The sequence below is a fragment of the Lolium rigidum genome, chromosome 4, assembly GCF_022539505.1.
Source record: "Lolium rigidum isolate FL_2022 chromosome 4, APGP_CSIRO_Lrig_0.1, whole genome shotgun sequence".
Lineage (NCBI taxonomy): Eukaryota > Viridiplantae > Streptophyta > Magnoliopsida > Poales > Poaceae > Lolium > Lolium rigidum.
In genome coordinates this window covers 171,558,002-171,576,270 of record NC_061511.1, presented here as the reverse complement: position 1 = coordinate 171,576,270, position 18,269 = coordinate 171,558,002, and the positions used below count along the sequence as shown (strand labels likewise).

The window sequence follows — 18,269 nt, the reverse complement described above, 5'->3', positions numbered from 1 at the left end:
GTAGTATTTTGAATGTGACCCTATCAAGAACCATTCAATTATTTGCAACAACTGAAGCACACCCACGCAAAAGGAAAAGAAATCACAAATCCTGAATTATAAGATGTTTTGGATATTTAATGTGGGCTATATACAAGTGAACATATATATCGAAATGCGTCTAGATATACATACAACTCAAGAAAAGTTAGAACATCTTATAACTCGTAGCAGACAAAAAAATATGGATGTGCAACAAGTCGACATGTGCTCTAAAAACAACCCAAAATGTGAAAAGACAACATACCAGAAGCAACAACGAAGAAAGAGATTTGCAACAAAACTTAAGCTATGCACAACAAATGTGTAAAGCAATTGCAACAATATACATATACGTATGGAAAAATCAACATATGCGCTCGCAATATGCTAAAGCAATCTACACAAATCTCGATTTTACTGAAGTATCGTACCAGCTCGTCGGTGATGCATCCAACTTACTCGAGCCATGTCCGAGCCAGCCCGGGTGAATCGGGACCAGTTCTCACATCCTAGACACCTTCTCAAATGGGCACGAATTCAGCTCTACTTGTGTCGAATTTTTACAGAGCCTCGAAACAACTCCTTTTGGCAAGCACCAATGCACCATGTTGTTGTGTGCGGGCTGGTCATGTAGAAAACTGCCTTATGTTGGGACCTGATATTTTTGTTTTGGTTTTTGTATAGCAATTGATGTATTAGGTTGACGTCATACTTGTACTGTCTCGTTCATCAACTGTGTTTTCGGTTTTAGATGAAGTTTCGGAACGATAAACTTCTATGCATGGTGATATAAATCACAAGTTTTGTCTAACACTCGTCTTTTAAATTTCCAAATAATTGATGGTACCCATAGTTCACAAGGACATAGCAGGAGAAGCATCATGCTCATTTGTAGGACGCCAGAAAAATTCAGATGTAATCATGTAATGTTTGACGATGCATATGTCTGATGCGTCATTATTTTTTTCCTCGACACTGTACCGTCTCTGAGTTTGACTTGGCAGAGATTGGCACGAACCAACCGAATCCTACAATGCAGAGCATCTTTCTACCCAATCCACGTCTCTCTCTATCTACATCGACATCCACCACACTTCGGAAGAAGGCTTTGCTATTTTAAAACTGAGGGGAAAAGTCTTATGCTGCCTTCCGTTGTTGTTCCCTTCGTGGAAAATTCACACAAACATACAATTTTTTTTTGTTCTTTTGCATATAAACAATGTTGAGTATTCTTTGAAGATAGAGAAACCAAAGATGATTCTTCTAGAAAGGATTGATTCAAAGGGCAGAGAAAGAAAAAATTCAGTAGGTGATGCAAAGTTGCAGCACTACATATAGATAGAAAGATGCTTCCTGCGATTACTTGGTTCCATAAGGCAAAAAAATGGCATCTCCTCTTCAGTGCAAACAATTCTAGTTCCACGTCGGCTTCAGCAAATTATGCTGCCACACCACCCCTGGTTGCTCGACCAGCAAATCACTATCATATCACAAGTGTTTAGATTTGGTCTAGTTTAATTCAAACAGAGGAGCAAAGAACAAGAAGAGGATTAGTTTAATTAATCAGGCCATCACATTCATGCTTCCCCTGTATCAACGCAAGCTGTCTAGTAGTAGCTTGCTTGTTGGGCGGCATTAACTTGGCAGCGTCTGCTAATTGGCAACATCAGTGTCAAGCAAGTTTGCAGATGCCTCATAGTTAAGGATCAACAAACTGAAGAACAAGGAAAATCCGAAGTAATCCATTGACCGATAAAGAAAGAAGATTGAAAGTTGAGCAACATAGCACTTAATAATTAACAAGCAGTCGTCCTCTTCTAGCAAACCATATTTACAGATGAAGAAAGCACTACTGATTAACCACAGCCATTCATCACAAAACTTGTTTAACAAGTGGCAATTGCAGATACTCTAGCTAGCTTACAGCTGCATTGCTTATTACCTAAAAACATCACAAAACTGAAGTCTAATAGTATAGAAGAAGTAATAGAGCAGGACCATAATCATATACAGTAATCTCTCTGTAATGTAACAATATTTCTTTCTGTCCTAGTGATGATGATGATTAAGCAGTAAGAAAAGGGTGGTGGTACTTTCTCAGTTGTGTGTCCATGCATCCAACCTTTGCTGCCTGCCTGCTTTGCTTTGTTCCTGACTGAAAGGCTAGCTAGCTAATGGTGGAATCCACATCGAGAAGCACCACCAAAGGCAGGCAATGGCGGCCACCGAAGTGGTGGCCGCATTGTCATTCCATTCACTCCGTTGCTGCAACTGGGCATGTGGATTGCCAATGGCTGCAGGTGGCTAGCTAGTAGTCGACGATGAGGTTGCCGAAGGGTGCCCGGTGCGGGATGCCCTTGCGGCGCTTGGCCGCGGGAGGAGGCGGCGGTGGCGGTGTGGACGGCGTGAAGCTGTGGTTGGCGGCATTGCGCAGGGAAGAGGAGGATGATGCCGCCTCCGACTCCGAGGAGCCCTTGGCGCGGCCGCCGAGCCTGTTGGTCCGCGCCTTGGCGCCGCCGGCGTCGGAGGAGCAGCCGGCGATCTTGCAGCCGAGGGAGCAGAAGCGGAAGTTGTCGAGGAGGCTGCGGCTGCAGACCTCGCAGAGGTTGGCGCTCCCTCCGCCGCCCCCGCCGCCGGCAGACTTGCCGGTCTGCTTCTGCTGCGGCCGCTCGTTGAGGAAGACGACGCGCGCGCTGTTGATGACGTAGGTCTGCACGCCCGCGATGTCCATGAAGCGCTGGATGTCGGAGACCCGGATGACGTCGTGGTAGGAGGAGCGGCGGATCTGGATGGTGTGGTGGCCGCGGTGCGCGTGGGCCAGGCAGAGCGAGCAGAGCGCGGCGGCGCCGGCGCCGGCCCCCGCGGCGCAGTCGAGGCAGAACATGTTGCACTCGCCGCTGCGGTGCGAGTCGACGTGCGTCTTGCATTGCGCGAAGAAGCGCGCCGAGAGCAGCGGGCGCAGCCACCGCGGCCACTGCTGGTGCTGGTCCTCGCCGTGCGCCGCCACCTGCGCCTGCGCCTCGGTCTCGTCTTCGTCTGGCTCAGGGGCGCCGCCTCCCTGCAGAACAGAACCGTGGATTGGTCAGCTCAAGAAAAGAATTACTCCATGTACTAACATTCAAACATGGATTGACCTGAAGAAAAACGCTGTCAATAAGACCAATCAGCAGCTATGAATCAATCAATCAATCAAAAGAGGGAAAGAAAACCAAGAACAAGAGCGAGGAATGAATGAATCAAAACAGGGGAAGAAAAAGCAAGAACAGCCGCGCGCTGATTTCTTGGCAGAGAAGACTACTAGGATTGGTCCCCAAATTGGACCGCGGCCAAATGCTGGGCCAGGGAAACAAAAACTGAAACGCCATTAACTGCGGCCGGGTGCAGAAGAACGGGGGCCAGTAAAGAGGGAGGAGGACAGGGAAACAAGATTAACGCTTTGACCGCCATTGCTCACGGGATTGCCATGAACTGAAACCCCCAACACGGAGAGCAATCCGCGGGCCCAATAGAACAGTAACGGAACCGGCTCCTCTGATTCCTTCTGCCCAGAAAGGCAAGAAACGAGCAGAGAAGGCAAGAAACGGAAAAGAAACTTGAAGCAATCAGCGGAGGAATGGCATGTCAAGGCAGGGAGAGGGAAAGGGGGGTTACCATGATCCTCCTGTTCTTGAGGCGGAGCTCCTTGAACGGGGACTCGTGGTCGATCGCCATGGTCGAACTCTAGAGGGGTTTTCTTTTGCGATGGGGCCTCGGGGGAATCGAAGAGCAGAGCAGGCGGTTGGTGTGCGTGGAAGCGGAGCGGCGGAGCAAACGATATATGGACGGATGGACAGGTGCTGGAAGGAACTCTAGAAGAGGTAGCAGACGACGACGGAGGGGAGGAGGAGGGGTTTAGAAGGAGAATGGGAATGGGAATGGGAGGGGTCTCCGTCTCTGGGTGCGCGTGTCTCGTTCTTATCGTCCCAAGTCAGTCGTCCACCCAGGCCGAACCAAAACCAAACCAAGTCGTCTTCTCCCTCCTCTCTCCGCCCCTCCTAATCGCCGGATTAACTAATCAGAATCCCTCCATTAACAGCGCCTTAGCGGATGCGTTATTTGCAAAGTGCCTTTCAATCAATCAATACAAAACTAAAACTCTCTCAGCTGGATTAAACTAGTGCGAGGAGTGGAGCTGGTGCCTAATTAATCCTCCTCCCCCGTGACCTCAGGTGGGATTAGTTAAACTGGCGAGACGAAATCGCATGGCGCACCCGGGGAAATGCACCCCGACGGCAGACGCGGCCGATTCCTTCGTTGCGAATTGGGCACGTGTTCGTTCCTTAATTAAGAGCGAGTGCCGCCTTGGACGTCTCACCCCACTTGACCTGATTGAGCTGAACACTTGCACTGTGCGGTCCACTGGTCCTACTGGCCCCCTAGCCCCGCATATATGCGTATCTCTTCTTCGCCACGCTTTGGCCGTGCTTTCGAATTTATGCTGGCCGTTCTTGATAAATTTAGGCTGATAGGAGTGTAGTAGGTTAGTACGGTACGAACAATCAGTGTGATGGTTTCTTTTTTGGCAACTCCAGTGCACCGTGTGCACCACGGACACGGAAATGCAGCCCACAATATAGGAAAAACGTGTACATCGTATATGTCAGGGTTTCCACCCAGAGCCACCGGGAATCCTCCTCCCACCGCCTCCCTCCAGGCTCTCCCTTTCTCCCACCAATCCTCGCCGGGCAAAGCCTGAAGGCGTCAGTGGCGGCGGGGTTCCCACCCCTCCTAGTTCGGCGGTTGGCGGCGCACGGGACGTGACGTGACGGCTGGCGGGGATGCGACGCTTAGGGAGGAGCGGCAGCGTGAATTGATGGAGGCGGCGCGAGCGCGCGTCTTCTCCATCGACAACGTGGTGGTGGTCGCTTCGTTGGCGAGCTCATGGCCTGGACGGGGCCTCTTGCCGTAGACCAAGGCGGCCATACCATTCCGTTGCGGATGGCCGCGTAGGGCCTTGTCCGCATTGAACAATAAATGCGTTATGGCCCTGTTGTTCTTCGAGCACCAAGTCCGACCTCCATCTTTTTCATGTCAGCCACCTCGAACTAGACGCCGGCGAATTTCGGTCTTTCTCTCGGAAATTTCCGCCGTTTGACGCATGGCGCCACTAGATATCTAGATCGGAATTGATCCGGCCGTGCACGCTCTCATCTTTAGCCAGTGTGGCTTCATGAGGACGTGGCGCGAAGCTTCGCTTTCTTATCGGTGTCATCGGACATGTCTAAATATAGTTTTTCATGATATCGACACGGGTGGAGAAAGTCTTGAGTAGCCGCGATCGGATTTGCAATGGCGGAGAGGCGTATTCACTGCGTCGAAGAATTGATGCACATATTCTTCCTGTGTGGAGGGTGTTTGGTGACTTGCAGCTACGCCCTTGCCAAGAGGGGGTGGCAGCACATGTGGACTGCATTTTTTGGTGTTGCTCTTCGGTCACGTGTCGCGATTTTCAGGGTGAAAGTTCATGGTCTAGCCTCATTGGTTGTTCCTGGCAGTGGTCATATTGAGGGAATTGTTTTGTGAAAATCGGAGTTTATCAAGGGTGAAAAGCTAAGATCTTCAATCGGATGACGACAACTCTTGTGCATTGTTTCCTTTATGGAGGCATTGCTTTTGGACAAACTCTTTTAACTCTTTTGTAGTCTGGGTGTTGTCTTAGGTGGTGATTAGAGCGTTATTGTTGCGAGTTTTTCATTACTGCGATGGGTATTTGTTTTCTACTTCTATTTTTTTCTCGGTTGCGTGCATTTTTTTTTATGTCTTTGGACGTCTTGTTGGGCAGAGTTTGTGTGTAATTGATATATTCGTCATATTGATTTATACCTTTTACGGAAAAAAAGTTTTGGCACAAGACTCATTCTGTTTTGGGTTATAGAAAAAAAAAATCTGACTACATATATGAGTAAAATACATTTTCCTGTAAAACTTTTTTTCTTTTAAAATAAATTTCTGGCGTACAACCTCAATGTATATTCTAGCTATATATTATTCGGCAGATTTCTTAGAGACTCAGAAGTTTGAGTTTCAAATTTTGCAAAAACGGGCTCTGCCCAAGTGCATCGATCAGTTTTTGAGTACTCCATAGATTAGTTCAAAGCTGAAGTGTGCTCACACATGGCTTAAGGAAGAGAGAGACCAATTTGAAACAAGCGTAACCGCTTGCTGACCAAGCTAGCTAGCATCCACATGTTAATTAATGTCATCCCTAACCCTAAGTTAATGGTGTATCTTTTGTGGCAGTACTCCGTATGTAGCACGAGTTTGAGAATAGGTTTAGGGTTTCGTGGTGTATCTCCACCACGTGATCAGCTTTATTTATATAGACATCAACCGGATATTCAATTCGGCTCCCGGGTGCATATGCTCCCTCTATCAAAAAGTTATATTTCGAAATGTCGAAAATTTTGAAAAAAAATTCTACATGTACATCTCCACAATATACGTACGTTCGTCAAGTTTCGCGAGGAATCAATATGTTTGTGGTCTGTGTAAAAAAGAGAAAATTTATCTCCTGAAAAGCCTTATTTTCAGCATTGAAATTTATCTTTTTTACACACGTCACACGACAAGTCGGATTTTTATGAAACAACTTTGTGAGCGCGTAGCACATGAAGATGTACGTTCGAATTTTTCGTTTTAATTTTTTGAAATTTCAAAATGTATGCAACATGTATTTTAAAATAAAGGGAGCATATGCTCCCATGTGCCAAAACACCATTCCCGACATCAACAGGTTACAATATATGTATAAATACACCTATACAGACCGTATTTTAACACTCCCCCTCAATCTGAACTTTTACATACAAGATTCAGATTGGATCTAAAACGGTCTAACATCTGTTGGGTACCTGGTTTAGTAAATACATCAGCTAGCTGATCACTTGAAGATATAAACTTGACCTGAAGAGCTCCAGCTGCAACACGCTCGCGCACAAAGTGGAAGTCGATCTCTATGTGCTTCGTTCGAGCATGGAAAACTGGGTTAGCGGTCAGATATGTTGCCCCTAAGTTATCACACCATAGTATGGGCGTGCGCTGCTGAATTACTCCGAGTTCTTTAAGCAAAGACTCTAGCCAAATCGCTTCAGCAGCTCCATTTGCCAACGCCTTGTATTCAGCCTCAGTACTAGATCTTGAGACAGTAGGCTGTTTCTTCGAACTCCAGGATATCAGGTTCGGTCCTACAAAGATGGCAAAGCCACCCGTAGATCGTCTGTCATCAACACACCCGGCCCAATCTGCATCGGCAAATATGCTAATGCCGTAGAGCGGGACTTCCGAAGCACGAGCCAGTATCAAGTGTACCCTTCACATATCGCAAGATGCGTTTAACCGCCTCCCAATGAACCTCGGTCGGCTGAGAAAGGTACCGACATACCTTGTTAACGAGCAAAGGAGATGTCCTGGCCTTGTGAGAGTCAAATACTGAAGTCCGCCAACAACACTGCGATACCGGAATGCATCATCAGCATGTAGCAGTGTACCACCATGACGGGAAAGCTTCTCTGAAGGAACAAGAGGCGTGGAAGTGGGCTTGCAATTCTCCATGTTGACACGATGCGTAAGGTCCAAGTGCATACTTACGTTGTGTCACGCTCATGCCCCCAGAATTGTAAGACGCTTCTAGGCCAAGAAAGTAATCCAAGGGACCCAAATCCTTGATGGGAAAGCTGTCCGAGAGAGACTGGACCAGACGATCAACAACTCCAGGTGTAGAGCCGGCAATGACAATATCGTCAACGTAGACCAGCATATAAATCTGAACACCATCCCGGGAGAAGATAAATAAGGACGCATCAGCCTTCGAGGATGTGAATCCGAGCTGGAACAATCGGGCACTTAGACGAGCGTACCATGCACGGGGAGATTGTTTCAAGCCATAGATGAAACGCTGCAGCTTGCACACATGCTGAGGGTACTGAGCATCTTCAAACCCAGGCGGCTGCTGCATATAGACCTCCTCGGTCAGGAATCCATGGAGGAAAGCGTTGCTCACATCAATTTGACGGAGAGTCCAACCACGGGACACAGCGAGGGAGAGAACCAGGCGCACCGTAGCAGACTTCACAACTGGACTGAAGGTATCGCCGTAATCAATGCCATGTTGTTGGGAGAACCCGCGAGCGACGAGTCGAGCTTTATGCTTGTCAATAGAACCATCAGGACGATGCTTGGTCTTGAAGATCCATTTGCAACTAACCAGATTGACACCTGAGGGCCGAGGCACAAGACGCCATGTATTATTCTGGCGAAGGGCGACAAATTCATCGGTCATGGCAGCATGCCAGGCAGGCTCCCGAAGAGCATCGCGATGCGAGACAGGAGCGGCGAAGAAGGCACGCCGACGAGGATCATATCGCACGGTCCCATCAGTGAATTGCTTCGCACGGCGAGAGTCGGTGCGAAGACGTGTCGCCATGGGATGGCCGGTGACAGGGGCAGCAGCTGACGTAGCTGCATCGGAAGAAAGCCCCTGTTGACGTCAGAAACCCCCTGGCGGGCAGAGACGGGCAACACGGTAGAGCCGGGAACAACTAGGGCTGCGGCTGGCCCCAGTCCCTCTGAGCGACGGCCCGCAAAGCCTCCTGGTCGCACGCGCCGATGTTTATCACAAGGGCGTGCCACCCGACCTATACCCGGTCGGGAAGGTGTGGATGATGCCTCGCTTAGTTTCCCGCAGGGCACACACGTAAACGTTAAATACGAGCCTCGATCGGCTCTCGAGTTATCCCGTGAATCGGCTCAAAGAGCCGATCCACCCATGATTCGACGAGGTGTCCGAATATATGGTGGTCCCGCTTGATCAAAGTAAAGCTAATGAGATCTACGACGATTTAGGGTTTTCACCGCATAATCGGATCATCCTACTCAGGATTGGGCCTCGCGCTCGCGCACGGTGACCGTAAGCCGATCCTACACAGGGCCTAAAAACCAACACGAGGTTGATCCCCGGAACATCCGTTCTAGGACTAGCAAACGCCACCCTACACGCCGCTGGATCCTCCGACCCCTTGTAAGGCCTAACTATTGCGAGATATTAAACTAATCCTTGTAGAACAAGGAGCAATCGTAACGGACCAGATCTACTAAACTATGATCAAGCGGGTGCCGCCCCTACACCTAAGATAGGTGTAAGGGCGGCTAGACATGCAAGGGTTGCACTACGAAAGCATGTAATATGAAGAACAATGCTAACCCTAACATGTCTAAGATAACTACGTTGCTCGCCATCAAAAAGGCTTCAATACGAGCAACGCATGAACAACGTAGGCAGAGCTTAGGCTGCCTAGATCGCAAGATGCGATCTAGGCAGCATGATGCTTACCGGTAGAAACCCTCGAGACGAAGGAGTTGGCGATGCGCCGAGATTTGTTTGTGGTTGAACGTTGGTTGTTGTTTATTCCATAAACCCTAGATACATATTTATAGTCCAGCGGACTTTCTAATGTGAGGCGTGCACCAAACCGTGCACGAGTAAGATTCTAACTCTAAACTAGGATGTGATCTAATATGTTACAGATACACGGGCAATTAAGCCCAACTTGGTATAAAAGGCCGATTCCCGTATTTCTTCCATGTATATTCTTCAAGTCCATCTTGATCGCGGCCCACCTCTGACTTGGTCAAATTCTGGTGATAACACATGCCCCCCTGGTTTTGGAGATGACATTTCCAAAATCATTACGCTTTCTTTCGTCGGGTCATGTCGTGGCAGAGCAGAGTTGCCGCAGAATCCCCATCATTACGCCTCGCCTCCCGGGCTTCTCTGTATGAACTGTCAATTTCGGCCTCACGTCCTCGAGAACCGTCATGGCATTAAATCTCCACTATACTCTCTTTATTTATCGGTGCCAAACGGTTCACCACTCCATCGCCTTGCTCGCTCTCGTTCACCAAACCAAAAACCCTTCTCTCCTGCAGCCATGTCTTCCTCTTCCTCCTCCGCTTCAGGCACCTCTCTCCAACCGTTGCCGAAGAACAAAGAAGAGGACGATCTCCGCTCCGGGGCGCACCCCATCTCCTCTGACAAGGAACAGAAGGGAGGAGAAGCGGAGAAGACCAAGGCCTCCCCCTCCACCAGGCTCCCGCCGAAGAAGCGCTCACGCATGTGGGCGGACAGCGAGGACGACGATGATGACGAGGAAGAAGAAGATGAGGAGGAGGAAGATGATTCCTCCGCCTCCATTGGGTATCCTCCAACGAAGCGCTTCCGCGGCTGGGCGGATAGCGAGGACGATGATGATGACGAGGAGGAGGAGGAGGCTCCAGCCGACGGCTGGGGCAGCAGCGGCGAGGAGCTTCCTGGGAGCAGCGCCGACGACCTCGACGACGGCGACGATGAGGACAACGACGACTAGTAGAATAGGACTAGCAGTGCACTAGGCACCAGATCCCTCTTTTGAGAGCCATCAGCTCTTCTTGTAAAGCTGCTCCTTTGAATTAATGAGAATTGTTCTTCCAATTTCTCCTTTCATTAATCCAATTTCCATCCTTCCGCTTGCCACACCAAGACCGATAGCGACGAATCGGGCTATTATTGTTTTTCTCGACCGTGGCGTTTTGCAGTCCCGCAGCCGATGACTATTCATCGGCTAATTTGAAGAACCAATCTCTTCTTTTCTTGCAAGCACCAAGACGGTCCAAACCTCGTACTCGTACGACGGCTTTTCCTTCCCGAGCTCCTCCCCGAGACGATCATGATGCAATAACAACCGAGGTAACTCCAACCGGCTCTTAAAAACAGGGCACCTATAGGCCTCGTTGCCCCCGAGTCTCGGCCAAAACAAAACAGAGACGAGGATACGCGAATTAGTCTGTATGGACCTGGGCTTGATCATGTCCGAGGGAGCTTCTTATGCGAGCCAGCCGATTTGAACATAAATCGGCTTCTCAAAGCGCAGAGCCTTCAAGGTGAGCTGCCCCACGAGCTTTCTTCAGCTCTTGCCGGCCGGATCGGCTCCTTTCCTTTGGTGGATCCGATGCGCTCCATCCTTGACCTGATCCGCACGTCCGTGCTGCTCTTGGCCTTTGCCCTTGAAGAGAGGATCCGAGCTCTTACACTACTCCATTGAGGAGTTCTTCCATTAGTGCTCCATTGACCCTCTGATCGTAACAGTTATTCCTCTTGAGTCGATGTCTGCTGCATCGGCTGTGCTCGAAAATTTTCGAATTTTCAGAATTTTTTGTTTTTATTTTTTACGGCCGATTGGCGCATCGGCCCCCACACTCCAATACCCATCACCAAAGGATGAGACGCTTCTAGTGCATATCCTCGTGTTCTATCCACCTGGGTGCCCCCCGAGCCGATTCTGTCAAGAGAATTGATGGTATCGGCTCTGTTGGATAACATGTCGAACCCAGGCAGAATGGTGGGTGAGGATAATTTTGGCCGATTGCTGGAATCGGCCTCCATGTTGCTTGTTCGATGAAGGTTTTGTAATGTCCCTTCATACATTTTTGGGGCCGATCACAAGGATCAGCCTCGCCATGTTTGCTCACTGACGTGTTCTTGCTACTCGTCCAGGCCGGTAGACAGGACCAGCCCAATCTCTGACTTTATCATGTTGGTGCTCTTGCTGTCGCCCACCTTGAGTGCATCGTGTAATCGTGGAGCACTAAGTGTCGTCGGAAGAACAAGCACCATGTTTGTGCCAGCCGATGTTTCATCATCGGCTTTCCTTTGCTTGGGGCGCCACTCCATTTTCCGTGGATGACCCTCTTCATCCAGGGTTCGCTGAACCTTCGCCGCCAGATCAGGCCTTGCCTTCCTCAATGTATGCAAGTATAACCTCTCGGCTTCTTCCAGGCCGCGCAATTGTTGAACCCTGCGTTTCTGGGAACGGCTGAGTCCATCAGGGCACCACCTTGGCCGGTGATACCTGTCTTCTGAATCTTCGAGATCTCCCAACCGAGGGGACTCAGCTCGTTTGCTCTGTGGCGGGAGAGGTCCTAAGCGCTCGAACACGGACACGTTGGCTGCCTCCTTCTTCTTCCGGTTGCATTCTGGGCAATTGCCGATTGTTGGCAATCGGCTCATTCCTGAATCCCAGCAGTGCCTGAAGAAAGGACAATCCCGAGTGCTCGTCCTCGTCGTCTTGCTCCCTTGCCTTTCCCTTGGCACAACGCTCGTGCTCCTCCTCATCGCGATTATGCCGACGACGTCTTCTGGCTTCTCTGGCCAGACGAACTCTTTCATCATCATCGCTGGACCGTCGGCGTTGGTCGTACTGACCCACATACTTGTTGAGGAGGTGATCGGAGAGAGGTCGCCGATATCTTATGTTCTTCACTTCGCCTCTCGTGACGTAGCGCTTGCCGTCTTGGCGGAGCCGATCGCGTGGAGCGGCTTCCTCTCGTATCTTTGCTATGAGAGCAGCCGCCCTCATCTCCATCCTTGCCGCCGTGGTGTCCAAGATCTACCATGTTGATATTGCACAGAAACCCGGCCGGCACCCCTGCATGGCACGCATACTCCACCATGTTTACGGCGGGAAAGGGGTGTGTGTCGACCTTCATGGCGTATTGGTTGAAAATCAACCGTCCGTTTTCTATCGCCATTTGGATCTGCTGCCGCCACACCCTGCAGTCGTTGGTGGTGTGGGAGAACGTGTTATGCCATTTGCAGTATGGCCTTCCGTTCAACTCTTGCACCGTGGGGAACTTGTGGCCTTCGGGTACCTTTATATGCTTCTCCGCGAGTAAGAGGTCAAAAATTTGCTCCGTCTTAGTCACGTCGAAGTCGAACCCTTTTGGAGGGCCTTGTGGCTTCACCCATTTGCAGGTCACGGGGCCTCGTCGCTCGAGTCCATTCAGCCACCGCTACCTCCCCGATCTCCCATGGCACCTTCATCTTCGTTCGCCTCAACCACAGCTCACCACCCGCTTGAATTTGTCCCGGTAAACATCCGGGTGGCGCTCGTTCATATGCGGTCAGCCTTCGCACCATGTGCGCTAACGAAGGGTAGTCTCGCTTGGGAGGCCACGTCCTTGATTGATGATGAGAGACCCACCACCGCCAACTCGATCGCTTCTTTTTCACTTATACGAGCCGAAAAGCATCGGTTCCTAATGGTCCCGAAGCGCCGGACGTATTCCGCCACCGTCTCCCCGCGCTCCGTCGTACTTGCGCTAGATCGGCAAAACCAACATCGGAAGCCTCCCGAGTGATACCGCTCATGGAACTCGCTCTTCCAACTCGCTTCCAAGTTTGGATGGAGTTCGGTGGTAACGATGTGTACCACCCGAAAGCCGATCCCGTGAGGGACCGTGAGAAGAACCTCACGCGCAACTCATCTCGACGCTGAGATCGTGCTCAGCCGTGCCAAATATCGGCTCACATGCTCGATGGAGCTGGACCCATCTGATCCACTAAACTTTGTGAAGTCCGGGAGCCGATATTTGGGTGGCAGCGGGATCAGCTTGTAGCTGTTCGGGTACGGCTTGGTGTAGCCGAACGCCTTCCTTTTTGGCATCATACCGAATCGATCTTTCGGAATTGTACAAATCTGATCCGCCGTGATGGTCGAAGGTGTCGAACCCCGAAGATTCGCCGGGTGGCATACTTAACCAGCCATGCTTGCTTTTCCGGTTCTAAGCCAACTCGCAGGAGCTGGGCTTTGGAGGTTCGTCGGGGTGGCGTACTCAGCCGGCCACGATTGCTTCTCGAGATCGGCTCCCGACGTTCCTCCCGCCGTCCCGTAGGCCGCCGATATTGCAGCACTGGTTCGAGAGTGCCCAGGCGTTGCGGTCCGGTACGTATGCGCACGTGTATCCGTGCGGGATCTCCTTAGGCGGCTCAGGTAGGAATTGGTAGTCACTAGGATCACCACCAACCTTGTAGACGACGTATGCCGATGAGTTCGGCAGTTCCGGTGCTGCCCATGCGAACGGCTGGGGTTGGAGCGGCATCTCTCTCTTGAAAGTCCCCAGAGCTGGTCCCGATGGAGAATACCGGTGGCTCGTGATTTCCTGGACGACGCGCAGAGCGACATGCTCCAAGGTGTTCACCAGGCTCTCAGAGTGGCGGTGCAGCGAATGAGCCACCATGTAGTTGATCTCCTGCCGCAGCCGACCGGGTGCGTTCTTCTCCGACGGGGCGGACAGGTCCACTCCATCGAGTGCGCCTTCAGTGTGAAACCCTTCCACCCGACGCCATGGGAGCGGGTTCGGTGGAAGGAGCCGATGAGTTCGGCTTCGAGGGTTGCCTTGATCTCGTCATGCTTCTTCTTGAGCTCATCGAGCAGATCCGCGTACGTGACCGGAGTGTCTTCCGCCATCTCGGATGTAGATGGCGATGTCGTGGATGTCGTCGACCGTCCCACCGGGCGTGCCGTAATGTGTTGACGTCGAAACCCCCGGCGGGCGGAGACGGGCAACACGGTAGAGCCGGGAACAACTAGGGCTGCGGCTGGCCCCGGTCCCTCCGAGCGACGGCCCGCAAAGCCTCCCGGTCGCACGCGCCGATGTTTATCACAAGGGCGTGCCACCCGACCTATACCTGGTCGGAAGGTGTGGATGATGCCTCGCTTAGTTTCCCGCAGGGCACACACGTAAACGTTAAATACGAGCCTCGATCGGCTCTCGAGTTATCCCGTGAATCGGCTCAAAGAGCCGATCCACCCATGATTCAGACGAGGTGTCCGAATATATGGTGGTCCTGCTTGATCAAAGTAAAGCTGATGAGATCTACGACGATTTAGGGTTTTCACCGCATAATCGGATCATCCTACTCAGGATTGGGCCTCGCGCTCGCGCACGGTGACCGTAAGCCGATCCTACACAGGGCCTAAAAACCAACACGAGGTTGATCCCCGAACATCCGTTCTAGGACTAGCAAACGCCACCCTACACGCCGCTGGATCCTCCGACCCCTTGTAAGGCCTAACTATTGCAGATATTAAACTAATCCTTGTAGAACAAGGAGCAATCGTAACGGACCAGCATCTACTAAACTATGATCAAGCGGGTGCCGCCCCTACACCTAAGATAGGTGTAAGGGCGGCTAGACATGCAAGAGTTGCACTACGAAAGCATGTAATATGAAGAACAATGCTAACCCTAACATGTCTAAGATAACTACGTTGCTCGCCATCAAAAAGGCTTCAGATACGAGCAACGCATGAACAACGTAGGCAAGCTAGGCCGCCTAGATCGCAAGATGCGATCTAGGCAGCATGATGCTTACCGGTAGAAACCCTCGAGACGAAGGAGTTGGCGATGCGCCGAGATTTGTTTGTGGTTGAACGTTGGTTGTTGTTTATTCCATAAACCCTAGATACATATTTATAGTCCAGCGGACTTTCTAATGTGGGGCGTGCACCAAACCGTGCACGAGTAAGATTCTAACTCTAAACTAGGATGTGATCTAATATGTTACAGATACACGGGCAATTAAACCCAACTTGGTATAAAAGGCCGATTCCCGTATTTCTTCCATGTATATTCTTCAAGTCCATCTTGATCGCGGCCCACCTCTGACTTGGTCAAATTCTGGTGATAACAGCCCCACCGAGGGTGAGGCAGCCGGAGCGGAGCCGGTGGAGGGCGATGTGGCCGGGGCAGAGCCGGCGGAGGGCGACGCGGCCGGTGCGGGGCCGGCGGAGGGCGACGCGGGCTGGGCCGAACAAGGCCCAGTAGGGGCAGGCGACGAGGGCGCGGAAGGCGCGTCCGGCGGAGCTGCATGGGAGACCTCGGGAGTCTCCCCATGCCCATGCACGTCGATCGGGTGAGCGGGCGACGGTGACGAGGCTGGCACGAGGACCTGCACAGGGAACACAACATCTGGAACAACATGGTCACTAGTCTAATAGGACAGGTCATAATTTCTCACATGAGCACTCATAGCCGGTTCGGTGGAAGGAAAAGTGATGATGGACTCGGCTAGGGTGGAGATATCAACGGTGACACCGGGGGTCGCATAAGGGAACACGGATTCGTCGAACACGACGTCACGAGAAATGTAAATGCGCCCGGTGGACCTATCCAGGCACTTGTACCCCTTATGCATAGGACTATATCCCAGAAAAACACACATTTTGGAACGGAAAGAGAGCTTGTGGGAATTGTATTTGCGAAGACTAGGCCAACAAGCACATCCAAAGATGCGTAAGAAGGAATAGTCGGGGTTTATTTTGAGGAGACGCTGCACAGGAGTGTCGTTGTTAAGCACAGAGGTAGGCATTCGATTGATAAGATAACACGCCGTTAAGAAGGCTTCATCCCAGTACCGGAGAGGGATGGAGGCGTGAGCGAGCAGGGCAAGGCCCGTCTCGACGAGGTGACGGTGCTTACGTTCCGCAACACCATTTTGTTGGGACGTATGAGGGCAGGACACACGGTGGGAGATGCCCGTGCGCTGAAAATACCGGTGGAGCTTGTGATACTCGCCCCCCCAGTCGGACTGAACTGCCTTGATTTTGGTGCTCAAAAGGCGTTCGACGTGTGTCTGGAAGGTGTAGAAGACCTACTCAACATCAGACTTGTGTTTGAGAAGATAAATCCAGCAAAAACGAGAGTAGTAATCAATAAAACTAACATAGTACTTAAAACCTCCGGAGGAGGCAATAGCAGGACCCCAAACATCAGAGTGGATCAATTCAAGAGGCATAGTGGAAACACGATGAGATGCAGTATAAGATAATTGGTGACTCTTTGCACGCTGGCAAGCATCACAAACCAACACAATACTGTCTGACGACGAACAAGATAAATTATTCTTCCTAACAAGAGTTTGCACTATTTTATTTGTAGGATGACCTAAACGCTGATGCCATTGCGCGGACGTGGTCTTGGTGCTGGAGAGGGCATGGCGAAACAATGATGACGAGGCTCGGCTAAAAGGAACTGGGTAGAGACCGCCCTTGCTTCTACCGAGAAGAAGAAGTTTCCTCGTGGCCTTGTCCTTGACACGAAAAAATCACGGTGAAATTCCACAAAGACATAATTATCGGAAACGAGACGATATACAGAAAGGAGATCTTTGTGGATATTTGGAACATGCAGGATATTTTTCAAGCGGAGGGAGGAACCGGCTAAAGTTGAATGACCAATGTGAGAAATTGACAAATCTGCACCATTGGCTACTTGCACGTGATCCTTCCCGCCGTATCGTTTGGCCATGTGGAGGCGCTCGAGATGACTGGTCAGGTGGTCCGTCGCCCCCGTGTCCATGTGCCAGTGGGAGTCATTGGAGCTGGTGGACGCCGAGTTGCCGGAGCGCTGGCGTGGGGGCACAAACTCAGGGTTGAAGCGGTTGCGACAGTCGCTCGCCTCATGCCCCCAGTAGTTGCACAGCTGGCACTGGGGCCGCTGCTTCTTGCGGCTGCTTCGGCCATTGCCGCCGCCGTTGTACTGACGGCGATCGTCGCCACCGTCGCTGGAGCGGTTGTTGGTGCCGCCCCCACCGTAGTTGCCGCCCCCACTGTAGTTGTTACTGCCGCCGTTGTTCTGGCGACGATCACCACCAGCGCCTTGACCGGTGCCGGGGCGCCCAGAGTTGTTGTCATAGGGGCGGTGCTGCGACGGCTGGCCGGCGGCGGGGAAGGAGCCAGGCCGGGATACTGCGTTTGCAGAGGAGGACCAGTCATCGGTCTGGGTCTGACCCGCACACAGGGACTCAAAACTGAGCACGTGCGAGTAGAATTCCGCGAGGGAGTCGGCGCGGTTGTCGCGGATCATGGAAGCCGCAAGGGGGTTGAAGTCGGAGCCCAACCCTGTGATCATGTAGTCAATGATCTCATCGTCCTTGAGTGGTGATCCGGCGGCGGCCATGGTGTCCGCCAGAACCTTGACCTTGTTCATGTACTCGCCGGCGGTCATGTCATTCTTCCGCAGAGATTGGATCTGCCGACGGATGTGCCGAATATTGGCACGGTTCTGGGCACCAAACATGGCGTGGACTGCTTCCCACACCGTGGCGGCCGTAGTCTTGCCGATCATCCGCGCAGCGATGTCCTCGTCCATGGACGAGAGGAGTAGCCCTAGGACACGCTGGTCCCGTGTCCACCATGTGGCGTAGGCGGGGTTTGCCACGGTGACCGCAAGCATCACCGGTGCCTTCGACGATGGTCTTCGCCGGCGCGGCCGTAGTGCCATCAAGGTAGCCGTGAAGTCCCGCCCCGGAGAGATTTGGGAGCGAGAGAGTGCGCCACAGCATGAAGTTGCTCCGATTGAGACGCACTGCCGGTGGTGGAACGGAGGTAGTGACG

At 51.6% G+C, this 18,269-nt stretch overlaps 1 protein-coding gene and 1 non-coding gene across 2 annotated transcripts; both read right to left on the bottom strand.

Annotated features, from left to right (window-relative positions):
- Positions 1–1,810: 1,810 nt before the first annotated feature.
- Positions 1,811–3,940, bottom strand: LOC124706328. The gene is made up of 2 exons (XM_047237985.1): positions 3,673–3,940; positions 1,811–3,079 (listed from the first exon to the last, which is right to left on the bottom strand). The coding sequence occupies exons 1-2, from the start codon at positions 3,730–3,732 to the stop codon at positions 2,330–2,332; spliced, it is 810 nt and encodes a 269-aa protein (XP_047093941.1). The 5' UTR covers positions 3,733–3,940; the 3' UTR covers positions 1,811–2,329.
- A 13,735-nt stretch (positions 3,941–17,675) lies between these two features.
- LOC124650735 lies at positions 17,676–17,814 on the bottom strand. Its single transcript, XR_006987158.1, has one exon. It is a non-coding gene; the product is annotated as a small nucleolar RNA Z247 (small nucleolar RNA).
- Between the last annotated feature and the right edge of the window lie 455 nt (positions 17,815–18,269).